This window comes from Pan troglodytes, chromosome 3, assembly GCF_028858775.2.
Source record: "Pan troglodytes isolate AG18354 chromosome 3, NHGRI_mPanTro3-v2.0_pri, whole genome shotgun sequence".
NCBI lineage: Eukaryota > Metazoa > Chordata > Mammalia > Primates > Hominidae > Pan > Pan troglodytes.
The window spans coordinates 8,717,299-8,733,998 of NC_072401.2; the positions used below are offsets into that span (position 1 = coordinate 8,717,299).

General features: G+C 52.8%; 1 protein-coding gene and 1 pseudogene across 12 annotated transcripts in view; one reads left to right on the forward strand and one right to left on the reverse strand.

Moving 5' to 3' along the window:
• The window catches only part of ACOX3 (acyl-CoA oxidase 3, pristanoyl), a 69,147-nt gene that overhangs the window by 19,873 nt on the left and 32,574 nt on the right, over positions 1-16,700 (reverse strand). For 6 of the 12 annotated variants that reach the window (XR_008547428.2, XM_024356019.3, XM_024356020.3 and 3 more), the window contains exons 8-13: positions 12,838-13,006; positions 10,225-10,407; positions 7,901-8,023; positions 5,624-5,744; positions 2,949-3,071; positions 2,510-2,623 (exon numbers count right to left, since the gene is read on the reverse strand). Coding sequence is in view for 11 of the 12 variants with exons in the window: in XM_024356019.3 (XP_024211787.1) it covers positions 2,510-2,623; positions 2,949-3,071; positions 5,624-5,744; positions 7,901-8,023; positions 10,225-10,407; positions 12,838-13,006 (833 nt within the window). In the remaining variant the exon portion in view is untranslated. The remainder of the gene's footprint in view (positions 1-2,509; positions 2,624-2,948; positions 3,072-5,623; positions 5,745-7,900; positions 8,024-10,224; positions 10,408-12,837; positions 13,007-16,700) is intronic. The other 6 variants (XM_063809380.1, XM_024356021.3, XM_016951318.4 and 3 more) reach the window with 3 other exon arrangements.
• Positions 6,306-6,415, forward strand: LOC112209013 (5S ribosomal RNA; annotated as a pseudogene).

Below are 16,700 nucleotides of genomic sequence, written 5' to 3' on the forward strand. Positions count from 1 at the left end.
CCACGAGAAAGCAAGCAGTGATGCAGACGCTTCCTGATGACGATGCTGACGGTGCGGGCAGGGGAAGGCGCCGGGAAGCCGGACCGGCCCAGGCTCCACACTGGCTTCGGCCACGGCTGTTGTCCTGTTCTTTGCCGTGTGAACAAGGAAGTAGCCTGCAGGGCTGGAGACGGACAAGGACACACGCTCGGGGGCTGCTATCACATCCACGGCGTCGGTCCCGACGGCCGGAACGCGTCCTCCATGTGTGCCTGTCCCCTGCATGAAGGAGGCCAGTGCTCCCTCCTCCCGAGGATCCAGGGGCCTCCCAGAACCCCAGGGGAGCCTCACATTCTGGTCTCCTGAATGCAAAGCCAGAAGCGTCCTGCATCTCCAAATCCCCGCTCTATCTGCCCAGTTGAACGTGTGGCACCTCGAGGGCGGTTCCTGTCCAAACTCCGTGGCTGCTGAGCTGAGCACTGATGTGGCGCCAAGTGCTGCACTAAGTGCTTTACGTGCATGAACTCAGTCCACGGTACAAACACCTTATGAAGGGGGTACCATCCCCGTCCCCGAGCTGCAGATGAGGAAACCGAGGCAGGAAGGCTGAAGGACTTGCTGTAGGTTCCACGGCCGGCAGGAGGAGGGACCGGGATCAACCCCGGCAGCCTGGCGGGAGCTGACGTCTCTCTCACTCAGGAAGGTGGGCTACTCTTCCACGTCTCGGGTGTCATGGCAGCAGTCAGTTTCTACCTTGCCCGCCGGGACAGGGCATCGGGACCCCTCTCGGCCCTTCTCTTCTGCGCAAATAGGTGCTTTGGTGGCAAAGTGAAGACATTCACTAAATACTGCTGAGTGAGGCGATGGCGAGATGGAGGCGTCGCTGCGGCTTTGAGCTGTTCTCTGTGATACGCGGCTTTACAGACGGGGGCTGTGGTGGGAGGAAGGCATTTGACAGGGACATGGGTGGCACGGAGGTGGGGGCAGCTCCAGCCCTGCTCTTTCTGTCAAATCTCACCCAGACCACTGGGCAAGAAGTATCCAGGAGCAGTAACGAGAGATCCCGAGCTTTGCGGTCCCACAGGCTTGGGTTTGAATCCTCGCTCTGCCCCTCCCTGCGCCCAGGCAGCTGGCACCAAGGGAGCCTTCAGGAGTGCCCTGTAGGACACGCAGAGCTCGGCCGGGTGCTTCTGTGTGTGGGCGCAGGGCAGACCCCCTCGCCTGTCCCAGCCGCCTCTCACCTCCATTTCCACAGAGCAGCCAAGAGTGGCCTTTTCCCATGAGGAACATTTTTAAAAATATGAATCATCAAAACAAACAGCACACCCCTTTCCACCGGGCCTCTTGCGCTCACCTCCCGTCATTCACAGCAGGGGAACGAGATGCACGCTCAGGGGAACGAGATGCACGCTCAGGGGAACGAGATGCATGCTCACATCGAGATGAGCTCGGCATGGGCTGGACCCTGCTGCCTCCTCCTCCTGACACACCCGTCCATCGGGGGTCCCCATGGCTGCCCCCGCCTTTCACTGACCTCAATTCAAAGGCCAAGGCCCCTGCAAGGTGGTCACCAGCCACACTCCACCTCACCAGCCAGGATCACTGCTTTGCAGAATTCCTGCTGCCCTAAGACTGAGGCCTTGGGATGTTTCTGTGTCTGCTGGTCTAGACTGTAAAGTCCCATGAGGGCAGGCACAGGTTCTCCATCATGCTGGCCGCCAGCCGCAGAACTGCAGAGTGAGCACATAACGAGCATGTGCAGAATTAACCCAGGAACTCGAGAGCAGCTGCTCTCCGGAGAGGGATCCCCTGTCAGGATCCAGCGCAGTCTACAGGGAAGCTGCTTTGCTTTCGATGCTGCCAGCACGGCCAGGCGCCTCATTCCCAGCTCTCGCTCCCACCTCTCTGAGCCACAGACCCCGTGTGGGTGAGGCAGAGCCTGCAGCAGCTCCCATGACACACCTGCAGGAGGCTGTCCGTGGCCAGCTCTGTGCGGGGCCCTGGGAGGAGGCCCCACCCCGACCACCGCACCCACAGGAGATAAGCCTGTGCCACAGGGGCCGAGTGAAGGAGGTGCGGGAGGTGCGCCAGGGCGGGAAGGGGCATCTGCTGTTTGGGGAGTCGGCAGGGCCTGGGAGTGGGGAAGACTGACAGGTGAGGTGGCTTGGAGGGCCCAGGGACAGCAGCAGCCCAGGCACCAGGGCAGCGGGCAGAGGCTGCTTAGTGGACAGAGACCAGGCCAGGTGGCCTCTCACGCCCTTTATCCTATGGGAGGGGAAGGCAAGAGGCAAGGTATAAGGTGGCAAGTGGGCATCCTTCAATTCATCTGTGGAGTCAGCGCCTAACTCGGCGTCAGGCACAAAGAGATAGTCCATGATCTAGCCCAGGACAAGCTGCATGCGGGGCCTCCCACCACCACTGCTGCCCCGGCTGGAACTGCCAAGGGTCCCCTCACCGAGGCACGGTGCGTTTCCTGGTGGGAATGACAGGAAATCAGGAGGCCAGGGGAGCCCTCCACCTGTGTGTTTACCTGCAGAGTCCAAGCAGTCGGCAACACTGGAGACCTCAAACTTCTGGTCAAGGATGCCGGGATAGGCGTCCAGAAAGTCCACTGACTTCAGCGGACTGCGGAAGCAAGCTCCATCTAGGACACACATTCCAGTGACTTTGGTGGAAGACAGGAACCCAAACCATTGGGAACCCCAAGCTGGGGGCACCCCAAAGCACAGAGAGTGTCCAGAGGACCCGATGGCCACAGACCCACAGGCGAGGGTCTGGGTCTCAAGGACCCTCCCCATCCCAGCCTTTGCCCATGCCTTGGGGAGTTGGTCGGCACTATCTAATAACATTTCTTTCCTTCTGCAAACCTAGGATGCACTCACAGAACAGCTGAATCAGTGAGGCCAGGAGAACCCACCCCCGCCCCAGCTGGGTTCCAGCGCCCCCACCAGTGTGCAGCAGAGCCTCACCCTGGACCTGGTGTGCCAGGAGGCCCAGCAAATAGTTGCTTGTCTGCTGCAGCAGGATGTTGTTGTCACCTTCGTATGTGCAGTTGGGATCGTTGTCATCTCTAAGGACACCCAACCGGTTCACTGCAACGAAGCCACAATAGTACCATCATTTAAGACGTATACTTGAGAAGCAGCCTGTCACTATGTGAGAATTTAAAAAGCCCTAAGAGGCTGGGTGCGGTGGCTCACACCTGTAATGGCAGCACTTTGGGGGGCCGAGGCGGGTGGATCACTTGAAGCCAGGTGTTCAAGACCAGCCTGGCCAACATGGTGAAACCCACCTCTACTAAAAATACAAAAATAGCCAGGTGTGGTGGTGTGTGCCTGTAATCTCAGCTACTCGGGAGGCTGAGGCAGGAGAATCGCTTGAGCCTGGGAGGCGGAGGTTGCAGTGAGCCGAGATTGTGCAACTGCACTCCAGCCTGGGTGACAGAGCAAGACCCTGTCTCAACAACAACAACAAAAAGCCATGAGTTTGAGACCAGCTTGGGCAACACAGTGAGACCCTATCTCTATAAAAAATGAAAAAAAAAATTAGCTGGGCATAGTGGCACGCACCTTTAGTCCCAGCTACCCAGGAGGCTGAGGTGGGAGGATTGCTTAAGAGCCCAGGCATTTGAGGCGAAAGTAAGCCATGGTCATGCCACTGTACTCCAGCCTCGGGGACAGGGCAAGACTCTGACCAAAAAAAAAAAAAGCCCTGAACTCAGCTTGACCAGACACAAAGAACTGCCACCTGTGCTTCATATCCCAGGTCCAGCTCCTCACTGCTGTCAGCAAGCCCTGCAGAGCCTCCCCTGGCATGGGGTCGCTGATAGGAGGGACCCATCTCAGCGAGCTGATGCCCCCAGGGCTGCCCTTCTTCCGTCCATAACTGAATGAACTCTTCTTTTAACACAGGAAATTTCAAGCTAACTTTTTTTTGTCTTTCCTATCAGTTAGCTGGATGCCTTCACATATGTTGTCAGGCTTGCTTTCCAGACCCTCACACACTTGAGCCTGCCTACTCTGATGGAAAGTGTTCTCTGAATGTGAGGCTGGGATGGGCCTAGCAGGAAGGGAGTGGAGCTGACTTCTCACACTCATGTACTGTGACTGATGGATCCTGAGAGCATGAAAGGAGTCCTATTGCAGCCATACTGCCAACAGGCTTGTGATTAGCCTTGTGATCACCTAGAACACCTGATTTTCTCCTGACTTGCTGTCAAATCATGCCACGAGCTTCCTGCCACATAACAGGTTGGCCACTGAACAAGAGCTGGGAGAGGCCTCAGCAGAAACATTTGCAATTGATTTTCTAAACCTAGATGGAGCCTCGGTCGTATTGGTCTCAATCCCAGCATATGTATATGTATGTGTATATGTATATGTATATGATTAATCTTGATTCCATCGTCTTTGTTGTCTGCAGTACTGCAAGATTCAATTTCCTTATTCAACTATTTATAGAATCCCGATGAGTTACAAAGACAAAAACTACTAAGGGCATTGCGCAGAGGACAAAGCATGCAAATGAGTAACTTGTGTACAGCCATGGCTACCCACATGTCAGTAAGTGACAAAGACAGATTGTGGTGGGAGTGAGGGGCCACGTTGCTAACAGCCCATGCTGGAACAGGTGCGAGTTAGAACTGCAGTGGTGGGCGGATGATCGCTGAAAGTGTGTGTGTAGTTCTAGACAGAGCATCACAAAAACTCTCACAAACTTGGCAAGGACCAAGTGCTCCTGGAGGGCAAGAGAGTTTTGCTGATGCTGTGGCTGTTTTGAGTGTGTACATGGCCTTCTTTGAGCAACCAGTTTTTGCCAGTTAATTATTTAAGATTAGCACACGGGAAGTTTTGCAGGTAAGCTGTAAATAATGCTGATGATAATTCTAATAATAACAGCATTAGCAAATAAAAAAGTCATTGGGCACGCACTACATGCCAGATACCATGCTTACACTTCATACGTGGTAATTCACTTAATTCTGGCAAGAACCTATGTTGTGGGTACACTATTATCACCCCCACTTTAAAAATAAGAAAACTGAGCACAGTGAGGTTAAGCAACCTGCCCACAGTTACCAGGCTGTTAGATGGAGCCAGGACTCAATCCCAGGCAAGCTGGTGGCCTCCGCTCTTAACCACATAACAGCTGCCTCAGTCATCATCAATGCCAATATAACTAACTCTTTATCTAAGTGTAAGAATTTTCTATTCAAACAAAACATGGTGCTAGTTTACTACCAAGCTGTTAACCAAATAGTTAAAATTCAAATGAGCAGATCAGCTGCTCTCTGCCTATATTTTGGCCAAGAAGCATCAGGCATCTGAAAGCAGTGGGATCTATCTAGGGCAGGGGTTGGCAAACTTGTTCTGCAATGGACCAGAGAGTAAATATTTTCAGCTCTGTAAGCCACATGGTCTCTGTCACAGCTGCGATTACTCATCTCTGCCCTTGCAGTGCGAAAACAGCTGCAGGAAATGTGCAAATGAACGGGGGTGGCTGGCTGTGTTCCAATAAAACTTTATTTGCAAAAACAGGTGGCAGGCTGGATTTGGTCCTCAGGCCGCAGTCTGCCGACCCCTGGTCTAGAGTCAAACAGCAGGGCTAAGGACAGGAAACCACCATGTGCTTCTCCAAAACCTACTGGCCAGATAGCCGTGTCCTCCACACGCCTCCCGGCATTCCTGAATTCCTTGCTGGGTGGTCCACGAGGCCAGGGGCTTGCTGGCCGATGCCAGGGCGTGGATCTCACGTCCAAGCTCTGCCTTTGGGTGAGGGAATCCAACAAGAACAGGTGAAAAGAGACTTTTGACACCAAAAAGTCATAAGTCAGCAATAACATCAAACCACCATATCACCTCTAGTCTAATACAAGACATCCCGAAAATGACAGAAGAGGAAACCTAATTGTAATTAGAAATGAAAAAGGGTCTTTATCCAAGTATGGGTACACTGTGGTACGCTCATACCATTTCACAACAATGAAAACACAGCTCTACACAGCAAATAGCTCTCAGGGCCCTAACACGGGTCCCAGAAGCAAACTGCAGAAGAATGTGCATCATGGCCCACTTTATATAAAGTTCACAAACGTCAAAGTGAATGACACACCATGGAAGGTTGCAATTGTTTGCAGCGAAACCATGAAGAAAGGCCAGGGAACCAGACCCAGCACCGCAGACAGTGCTCGCTCCCAGGACAGGGAAGGGCCGGGACCAGTCCATTCCCAGAAGGCTGCAAGCGCCTCGGTAACTGATGGTCTGCTCTGTGTGGGGGCTCACCGTGCCTCCCTCAGGCCTAACATGTTTTATTGAGACTCCTTTGCTGTCCATGGCCACACTACCCTGAATGAGCCTGATCTCGTGAAGTTAAGCAGGGTCGGGCCTGGTTAGTACTTGGATGGGAGACCGCCTGGGAATACCAGGTGCTGCAGGCTTTTTTTTAAGGAAAAAAAAAAAAAAAAAAAAAGAAGACTCCTTTGCTTCTGCTTGATATCTAATGATGAAAACTTAAGAGGCTGGGCCAGGCACAGTGGCTCACGCCTGTAATGCCAGCACTTTGAGAGGCCGAGGCGGGCAGATCAGTTTAGCTCAGGAGTCTGAGAACAGCCTGGGCAACATGGTGACACCCTGTCTCTACTGAAAAATACAAAAAATTAGCCAGGTGTGGTGGCGGGCACCTGTAGTCCCAGCTACTCTGGGAGGCTGAGGCAAGAGAATTGCTTGAACCCAGGAGGCAGAAATTGCAGTGAGCCAAGATCGCACCACTGCACTCCAGCCTGGGCAACAGAGCGAGACTCCGTCTCAAAAACAAACAAACAAACAAACAAACAAACAAACAAAAACCTAAGAGACTGATTCAGGGTAAAAGAAGAATTTTTACTTTTAAAAAAGAAAGACATTAAAAAGGAAAAACAATTAAGAGGAAGACACACACACACACACACACACACACACACACACGCATGCTAAGTCCAGTGACCCATTTTATGAGTGTTTTCAACTTCACATAAGGGGCTGAGCTGAGGCCCTCCTCTGCCTGGGTTAAACCACTGAGTTTCAGAAAGAATCAGCCCGGTCACCCTTTACAACATTATTCACAGGAGAACAATGCGAGTGTCAGCTGGCAAAAGCTCCACTGACTCACGCTCCCGGGAAAACACAGGCTTAACCCCTTCAGTGGTCAGAAGCGCTCCCTCCTCAGGCCTCCAGGCCTGGGGTTTGCTCTGCCATCAATCCTGCAGGTCATCCCTTCGCCATCATCTGCCGTGAATGTGGACACCGATAATATTTCAAGATATGCTAATTAGATACAGGCTTTTTCTGATGTTGTACATAACAGCAATCTGTGGCGTTTCTCCTCTGCTTTCAAACACGGTTATTTCTTTTGATTCACATTTCACTCTTGCTCAGGAGGCAGCAGGAGGGACAACGGAAAATCAGTTCATAATCATCTACAAAGAAATCTGTTCCCGATGTCTCTTTATGCCGAGGCTGATCTCGGGATTTGCACGCTCGTTTCTGGCACAAATCCTCTGACTGTCAACTCAAATCCAGTCGGTGGGATTCAGACCTTTGTGCAGCTGTTTACAAAAGGCTCAGAACCATGAAATCCACTGAGGGGCGGGTAATGTGGATTTTGCAAAACCATCATGTTCTCAAAAGGAGACCAACAGCTGAACTCACAGACTGGAACCGGGAGTTGTGTCAGCACATCCTTGAGAGGCAGGAGTGTGGACGCGTGCCCAGCCCGTTCAATCGCAGCAGAGGCCGAGAGCTCCGAGTGGGTGGGAACAACTGGAGGAATGCTCTGTCCTCGCAAATCAAAGGACTGATTTTGCTTTGAAATGAAGGCTGAATCTATGCTGCTCCAACCGTGTGAGATTTAAACGATGCTGCTGAGGAAGGAGACACCACCTCACCTGTCTGGCGCTGCGGTCTCCTGATGCAAGTCCTCGCTGGAGCTCCACCAGGTCCAGGAAGAGCGACTTGGAGAAGTGGTCTAAGGCGTAGACAGCTGCCAGATATGGAAGTAAGCGCCATTGCTAGAACAGACAAGACACCTGCGTGAACACATCATGGTTCCCATGAAGGGCAGCCCATCCCAGGGACCATGAAAGCCAGTGCAGGGAGAGGCCGTCAGGGCCACGCACCCACTAGTGCTGAAGGTCTCCACATGTCTTCCCGGCACATCAGAAAGCCTTCACCCTGACACGCTCTCAACTCAGCCAGTTTGGCTTTCACCCATAGCCCTTGACGGACAAGCTCAAACGCAATTCGCTAAACGGCGGCTATTCACAGCTGTCCCATCAAAGTCACTACAGAACAAAGTGCCAGTCTATCTGTGAATTAAGAAGGCAGCACTGCTAGGGGCCAACTCCCCGGCACACGGACTGACTGGTTGACAGCATGTGCCTCATGAGCCTGTGAGGATGAGGCCGTCACCCTGGGACAGATGGGAAAGCTGAGGCCCACACAGAGCTGGCAGCCCCTCGAAAGGCTGAGTGCATGTCTTTTTCACTTTGTCTGAAACAGGATAGGGTCCACCTATTGTTGGATGGGGGGGTGGGTGGGTGGGTGGATGGATGCATGGATGGTGGGTGGTGGGTAGGTGGATGTGTGGGTGGGTGGATGGATGAATCCGTAGATGGGTAGATGGATGGGCGGGTGGATGCGTGGACAGGAGGGGGGATGCGTGGACAGGTGGGTGGATGCATGGATGGGTGGGTGGGTGGCTGGGTACATGGCAGGACAAGCCTGAGAGGATCCTGAGGAAACCGCCATCACCACCATGGTCTAACGTGTCAAGAGTGCTGAGCAGACATGGCGCCAGCTGCCTCCATGCCCTAACTTTGTTAATCCTCACACTGATCCTAGGAAGAAGTTTTATCATCAGTTCTAATTTACAAATGATAAAACAAGAGCACAGAAAGGCTAAGGACCTTGCCTGGGGGCACACAGCCAGCTGGGGGTGGACCTTGGTGGTAAGGCCAAGCATGGTGGCCCCAGTGCGCTCTCTTGACCGCCGAGCTGCCCTTGGCACCCAGAGTGCTGTGACCACACACGGGAGGGGATGGGTGCCACACAGGCATGAATGGCAACACTTACTAAACAGGCTCATAGCCCTGGTCAAAGGATGTGGAAAGAAACAACTGCAATTCTGTTACAATTTCCTGGAAGTTTCACCCAAATCTACCTTTATTCATGCATAGCTTGGCCTGGGACCTGGGCCTGAGTTAGCCTGTGCACTTTAACTGGATTTCCTATTTGATCCTCAGTTCTCTCACCTGTAAAGTGGGACTAAGCCCAACCCTCTTAGCTGTGAAGACCAAACCCAGAGCACAGGGCATGTTCGCTGTGACAGTTCATCCCCCTTCCATGTAACAATGTCCGTGCTTTTCCACGCTGCTGCCTGGGCTGCATCTGTGCATGTCAACAGCTGCCCCATCTCTGAGGACGTGTAGGGCCAACGCTCTGTGCCCACGCCACTGTTCTAAATGCCATCACAGTGAACAGGGCTGCACGCTCAGCTGCTGCTTCTTCCAGATCACCTGCCAGGAATCATTTCTTAGGGATGGGATGAAAGTGTCAAAGAGTGTGCACAGGGCATGCAAGGCCACTGCCTGCCAAGCTGTGGCGGCCTCACCTGAACGTGCAGCCGTGCACACACCCACCTCCCAGAGCCGCCCCATCCTTGCTTCTTTCTGGCCGGGCACAGTGACTCATGCCCATAATCCCAGCACTTTGGGAGGCCGAGGCAGGTGGATCACTGGAGGTCAGGAGTTCGAGACCGGCCTGGCCAATACAGCAGAACCCTGTCTCTACTAACAATACAAAAATTAGCCGGGCATGGTGGTGCATGCCCATAATCCCAGCTACTCGGGAGGCTGAGACACGAGAATCACTTCAACCTGGGAGGCGGAGGTTGCAGTGAGCCAAGATCATGCCCACTGCACTCCAGCCTTGGTGACAGAGCAAGGCTCCGTCTGGAAAAAAAAAAAAAAAAAAAAAGACTTGCTTCTTTCCATCTTCCTTTTTTGGCTACTTTGTATCTACTCTTTTTAAATTAAAAACCATTTGCTGGAAGCCTTGCGGCCTGAGATGCCGCACTCCCGCTAACTAATCATCCTGTTAATTGCCTTAAGAGCTTTGATCAACTCCCAGTAACCAAACGGCAACTATGTAAAAGAAGTGAATTTGCATATAAAATAGAGAGACAGTGAAAGGATGCTTGAAAACCCCGTACCTGCATTGGATACTCAAGCACTGGTATTTCCTCCTCCTCTGTGGGTCCAAACTGACGCCGAGTGGCTGAGAAGCGAAGAGCGATGGCCACGGCCAGCTTTAGGTTAAGGATGGCCAGGCTCACGATGGAGACCCGGCCCGAGGACAGGCTCCCCAGGGACACTCCAAAGCGCTGCCTGACGTCCTACGGGAGGGACGCAGATGATAAGCTCAAGCCCGGCTGCGCGGCCACCTTGGGCAGAGTGGCTCAGAGGCGAAGGTGCCCTCGTTTGTTCATCCAAAGTAGACCTGTGCCCACCTGCCCAGGCCCCATCCCCAGGGCGCCCAAGACACAGGACGGTGCGGCAGGCGGGTAGAGATGTCACTGATGAACCGTGGATGGAATGGGGGTGCCGGGGAGGGGACACCCAGCTGCCTGGAGAAGGTACAGTCCTAGCAGAGGGAATGGTATGACAGCGCTCGGTAAGGGTGCTCCCGCTTTGGGGACTTGCAAACCGTCTGCCTGGAGATTCCAAGGCCCACCTTTAACCTTGGCAAGAATCAGATGTGGCTTGTACTGCCAGAGGGCAGGGGCGGAGTCCATTACAGGCAGCCATTCCAGGGGGTTTCACGGACACCTCTTGTTCCTTGTGTGCCTGTGAACAGGCAGTTCCTTTACGTGCGTCTAGCTGGAATCTTCCGTCCACTATCTCCTCGCACGCATCACCGGCGTCAGCAGAGGCTGTTGCTAAGGCCTGTCCAGGCTGCGGTGGGCACATCTAATCTACAGCCCTTGCCACGTGATCTGACCGTCCTTCTTGCCCTGCCCCTTGCTGCCCCATCGGGCCACTCCTCTGACCATCTAGGTCCTTCTTCCAAGGCAGCATGGTAATTGTGTGTCTGAGCGTATTAATCACACTCTCACATAGGAATCACAGTCTCGTTGTGTTTAAAAACATATTTAAGCCGGGTGTGGCGGCTCATGCCTGTAATCTCAACGCTTTGGGAGGCTGAGGTGGGCAGATCACCTGAGGTCAGGAGTTCAAGACCAGCCTGGCCAACATGGTGACACCCCGTCTCTACTAAAAATACGCAAATTAGCGAGGTGTGGCGGCGGGTGCCTGTAGTCCCAGCTACTCAGGAGGCTGACGCAGGAGAATCACTTGAACCCGGGAGGCAGAGGAGAGGTTGCAGTGAGCTGAGATCGTGCTGTTGCACTGCAGCCTGGGTGACAGAGCAACACTCCACCTCAAAAAATATATATAAATATATATTTAAAGTGATTTTCCTTTAAGGGTATAAAATATGATTCCACTGTCTTCATGCATTCACTGTCATGTTTGAGAAATCTGAAGTTCAAGTGTTTTTTATTCCACTGGAGTCAGATCTGGAAGATTCTAGAATTTTCTCTTAGAAATTCCTCAATTTCTCTACCGTGTGCCTGGGTACGTGCATAGGTGCTTCCTTACTTTTCCTCTTTGGTCCTCCAAGAGTCCCTTCAACCAAAAGCCTTCTTCCCCTCTCATTTAGAGACATTTCTCTCCTTTATTTCTCTAAACTTCATTTCTTTCTTTCTCTTTTGAGACAGGGTCTCGCTCTGTTGCCCACGCTGGAGTGCAGTGATGCAATCATAGCTCACTGCAGCCTGACCTCCTGGGCTCTAGTGATCCTCCCACCTCCCACCAAGTAGCGGACCACAGGCACGCGCTACCATGCCCGGCTAATTTTTGCATTTTTAGTAGAGACGGGGTTTTGCCATATTGCCCAGGCTGGTCTGGAACTCCTGGGCTCAAGCGATCTGCCCACCTTGGCCTCCCACAGTGCTAGGGTTACGAGCGTGACCCACTGCACCCAGCCTTCATTTTCTTTAATCCTCTCCTTCTGCCTTCTAGAGGACAAGCTTCCAATCCCTAATTCATCCTCCTGAGATAGTTATCCCAAATGCTGTGCCTGTTCTTCCAATCATTTATTTTTAATTGATGTTGGATTAACATCTCCGTTTGTGAGCAGCTCCTGGTCTCGCGTTGCTGTTCCCACTCTGCGCACCCTGTGTGTCTCTGGGCATCCCCATCATGCTCCTTTTCCATCCGTGCTTCCTGATGTCAGATGCTGCATGCTGCTGGGGACTGTTATTCCAAGGGTGCATGCTCGGGGTGGCCCACCTGCTGTGAGCTCATGATTCCTGAGGGTCATCAGCTATGACCTGGGCCATCACTCCCCAGGACCACGGTCTCTCTTCTGCTCTCCATGAACTTAAGCCAGGCGTGAGTTCTGGACACCGGGGAACTCTGTTTGTCGTCCCCCTTTGTGGACAGTTCGCCAGGAGACCCGTCTCCTTCAAATCCTCAGGGAAGCATCACTGGAAGCGGGCAGTCCTCTAATCGCAGCCCCCGACGGGGAGTGGGCATTGTAAGGCCCGGACTCACCCCCTGGACACCAGCACCTGGTGCTGTGGCTGCCCCAAGAGTCCCCTTCTAGCGGGAGCACCAGAACCCAAGCCAGGAGAAGTATGCCCCAGACACCTGGCCCACGTGGAGGGGTCTCCTTTCCAGGTGCAGGGAGGAGCATGGAGCCAGGCCCTGCAGAGGAAGGCACCTGGGAAGCACGGCACACGAACGGCCCCCCATGCCTGTACCTTAAAGGGGCTGACATAGGTGCCCTCGGGGGTGACGTCTCCCATCCGGTTCAGAAGGCTCTGGCGAGGAACTCTGACCTTGTGGAACATGGCGAAACTGTGGGGAAGCAGCAGGGCTTCTGTTAAACAGGGGTCCTGCCCTGAGGCTCTTCTCTTCTCCAAGGGCAGCCTAAAAGGTGATGCAATCCCCGAGGACAAAGAAAATGGCAGAGAGCAAGTAGACAGGAACATTCAACCAACTTTCTATTCAAAAAAGTAGTCTAGTCAGGAACAGTGGCTCACGCCCAGAATCCCAACTCTTTGGAAGACTGAGGCAAGAGGATTGCTTGAGCCCAGGAGTTCGAGACCAGCCTGGGCAACACAGTGAGACCCTGTTTCTAAAAAAGAAAAAAATGTAGGTTAAAAAATAGGCTGGGTGTGGTGGCTTATGCCTGTAATCCCAGCACTTTGGGGGGCCGAGGTGGGTGGATCACCTCAGGTCAGGAGTTCAAAACCAGCCTGACCAATATGGTGAAACCCCGTCTCTACTAAAAATACAAAAAAAAATTAGCCAGGAGTGGTGGCATGTGCCTGTAGTCCCAGCTACTCAGGAGGCTGAGACAGGAGAATTGTTTGAACCCGGGCGGCGGAAGTTGCAGTGAGCCAAGATCACGCCACTGCACTCCAGCCTTGGTGACAGAGCAAGACTCCATCTCAATAATAATAATAATAATAATAATAATAATAATAATAATAAAAGCATTGTGTATATGGTAAGTTGTACTCCAAGTACAGAACTCCAGATATTCAAAAGAAAAGACGGGAACTGTGTTTCCAAAGATTGGAATCTCTGATTCTCATATTTCAATCTTAAACCAGAACCCACAGTGTAATAATATCGGCAAAATGAGGTTTAAAACTCTTCAGTCAAACAAAATAACTGGTGTGATGGCATTGGTGCTCCCTCGGCAAGGAAATTCACTTCTTTTGAACAGCTGAGCATAGGATTACACACACATTGTTATGGATCATGATGTATTAATAACCAAAGATACCTGTTATGGTTGTCTGGTCAGGAAAACCTATTACACAACAGTCTAGGGAATAAGGCTATGCTAGGTTAAGAATATTACATAAACTGTGCAAAAACCCCCCAAAACAAACTTCAAAATATCAATAGTTCCTATAGCAACTTGTCTGATTCCTAAGATCACTTGCAATGCCTTAGGGCAGCAGTCTGCAACCTTTTTGGCACCAGGGACCGGTTTTATGGAAGACAGTTTTTCCACGAATGAGGGGGAGGTGGGAGTGGTTTCAGGATGATTCAAGCACATTATATTTATTGTGCACTTTATTTCTATTATTATTACATGGTAACACATAATGAAATGATTATACAATTCACCATAATGCAGAATCAGTGGGAGCCTGAGCTTGTTTTCCTGCAACTAGATGGTCCCATCTGGGGGTGATGGGAGGCAGAGACAGATCATCAGGCATTAGATTCTCATAAGGAGCGCTCGCCCTAGATCCCTCACATGCGCAGTTCACAGTAGGATTCATGCTCCTATAAGAATGTAATGCCGCCACCGATCTGACAGGAGGGGGAGCTCAGGCAGTCATGTGAGCAATGGGGAGTGGCTATAAACACAGAGGAAGCTTTGCTGGCTCACCCGATGCTCACCTCCTGCTGGGTGGCCTAGTTCCTAACAGGCCACAGACTAGTACCACGGGGTTGGGGACCCCTGCCTACAGAATAGTCTTTTACTAAACCACAGAAGACTCATCTATAAAGAATAATCTCACATGCTGGAAGGGAACCAGAGGCACCCGTTTCCTGCATGGGCTCTTCCTTGAGTCCTGCTCTGGATGACCCCACACCCCCATCGTCACCCGGTCCTGGGCTGCCAGCTCTGCTGTGCTGGCCCGATTCACTTTCTCCCCTCCATCCCCGCCTAGGACCCAGCACCTCCATCCCTACTCAGCTCTCCTGGGCTGATTTCCTGCAGCAACCATATTGGCTCTTTCCTAACTCTGCCTCTTCAGCCCGTCCTCCCTGTGGGAGCTGGGCCGTTTCCCAAAGGCCTTCGGAATGGCGGAGGCCAATGTGGAGGATCCCCCCAAGCTGACCTCCGTCTGCCCCTCTAATTGCATCGCCACCTTGCCATGAGGTGGTCCCACCTGCCTGTGGTGCCCCATCTGCCCCTCTAACAGCATCACCGCCTTGCCATGAGGTGGTCCTGCCTGCCTGTGGTGCCCCGTCCGCCAGGTTCTCTCCTGGCCTCATGCCCTCCATGCAGTCACTGTTGACACCAGGCAGCCCTCGGCCCACCTGGGAATTCTATGCCCCACCCTGGGAAGGGTATGAGGCGGACCCCAGGGTGGGATCCCTCAACCATCACCGTTCCTGGTTCCTGGGTGAGCTAGCTGCCTCTCAGCAGTCTCCCGGGGCTCACCCCCCTCCATGAGGGGGCCACCGTGCATGGGGCCTGCCAGACTTAAGGGACGGGCACGTAAGTGGCATGGTATGAACAAGTCAGGTGGGGCAGACGACATCCTCTGAGGCACAAGGGCCAGGCCATGATCCTGACTCCCAGGACAGCCTGAGGGAAAGACACAGCGACAGTTTCCATACTCCCAGGAGGAGCAAGGCCCTGGGGCCGAGTGGGGACGGGGCTGGAGCTCCTTAGGGAAACCTGGGTGACCTGGTGAGGGAAGAGCTCTCAGCTGCTTTGCCAGGCCCCTGCCCACCTGCAGGAAGTGAAAGGCAGCGGGGGGGCCAGCTCCTCCAAAGCCCTAGGCCCAGCTGCCCAGTTTGGTGGCAGCTTCCCCCATGCCACAGCCGCACACTCAGAACACCCCACCTCGTGAGAAAAACCTTGCCTCGGTGCCAATGGCCCCAGCGTGCTCCAGCCTGTTACTTGAAAGCCAAGGGATGCCTTTTCCAGTATGATCCGGTCACAGTCAGCGCCCTTTTTAAGGAGTGGAAATTCTTCCCCCATTCTCACCACACAGAATATATTTATACTTGCAAAAACATTCCCGTGAGTTTCAAAGGAAAGCAAACTTCCACAAATTCTCAGGGGATCCCTTCTGTTCCACAAAAGCTATTACAGTGGTGGTCACATGTGGCCAACTCAAATGCAAGCCAGATCCAGTGTCTCCAGCGGGAGACGTGTGCGTGTGTCACAGGTGTGTGTGTGCACAGCACAGGAGGTGTGTGTGTGTGTCACTGGACATGCACGTGGCACGGGAGGCCTGAGTGTGGCACAGAAACCCTCACTCCAATCCCAGAAGCGCCCAGACCTCAGCACACACCCCGCGCCCTGGACATCCTGCTTCTTATTACAGCAGCTTCCTTCCTCCTTTGGGGCCTGGAAGGGCTCCCCAAGCCCAGCCCAGCCAAGCCTGCCAGAGCAGGCCGTTGAGTTCGGCAGGCATCCTCCCAGCCACCGCCTCAGCTCAGGGCAAACGCACAAAGAAAGACCCTTAAGGTGCAGCCCACCTTAAGAGTCTGGCTGAAACTATCACTTGAAAAGATCTTTATTATTTTGCTTTTAGAGCTATTTGGCTAAAATTAATCCACACAATTTACGTTTACCTTGGATTTGTAGGCAGTCATCCCACATACTCAGGGGTTCTTGTAAAGTGACAAAATCTAACCTACAAATTGTAACCACTTTTTTCAAGATAAATGATTTCAACATTGGTAACAAAAATCACTAAATTATAATGCTGATCTTGGAAAAGACAGACATCCAAGCAGAAACTGGCTGGGAAACCCGGAGGGAACACTGGTATCACTGCGCCCCCTGCTGGGTGCCCTGCCCAGACCCTCCAGCCCTGGATGGGAAATGTGCATATCTGGAAAGGGGCGGAGAGCA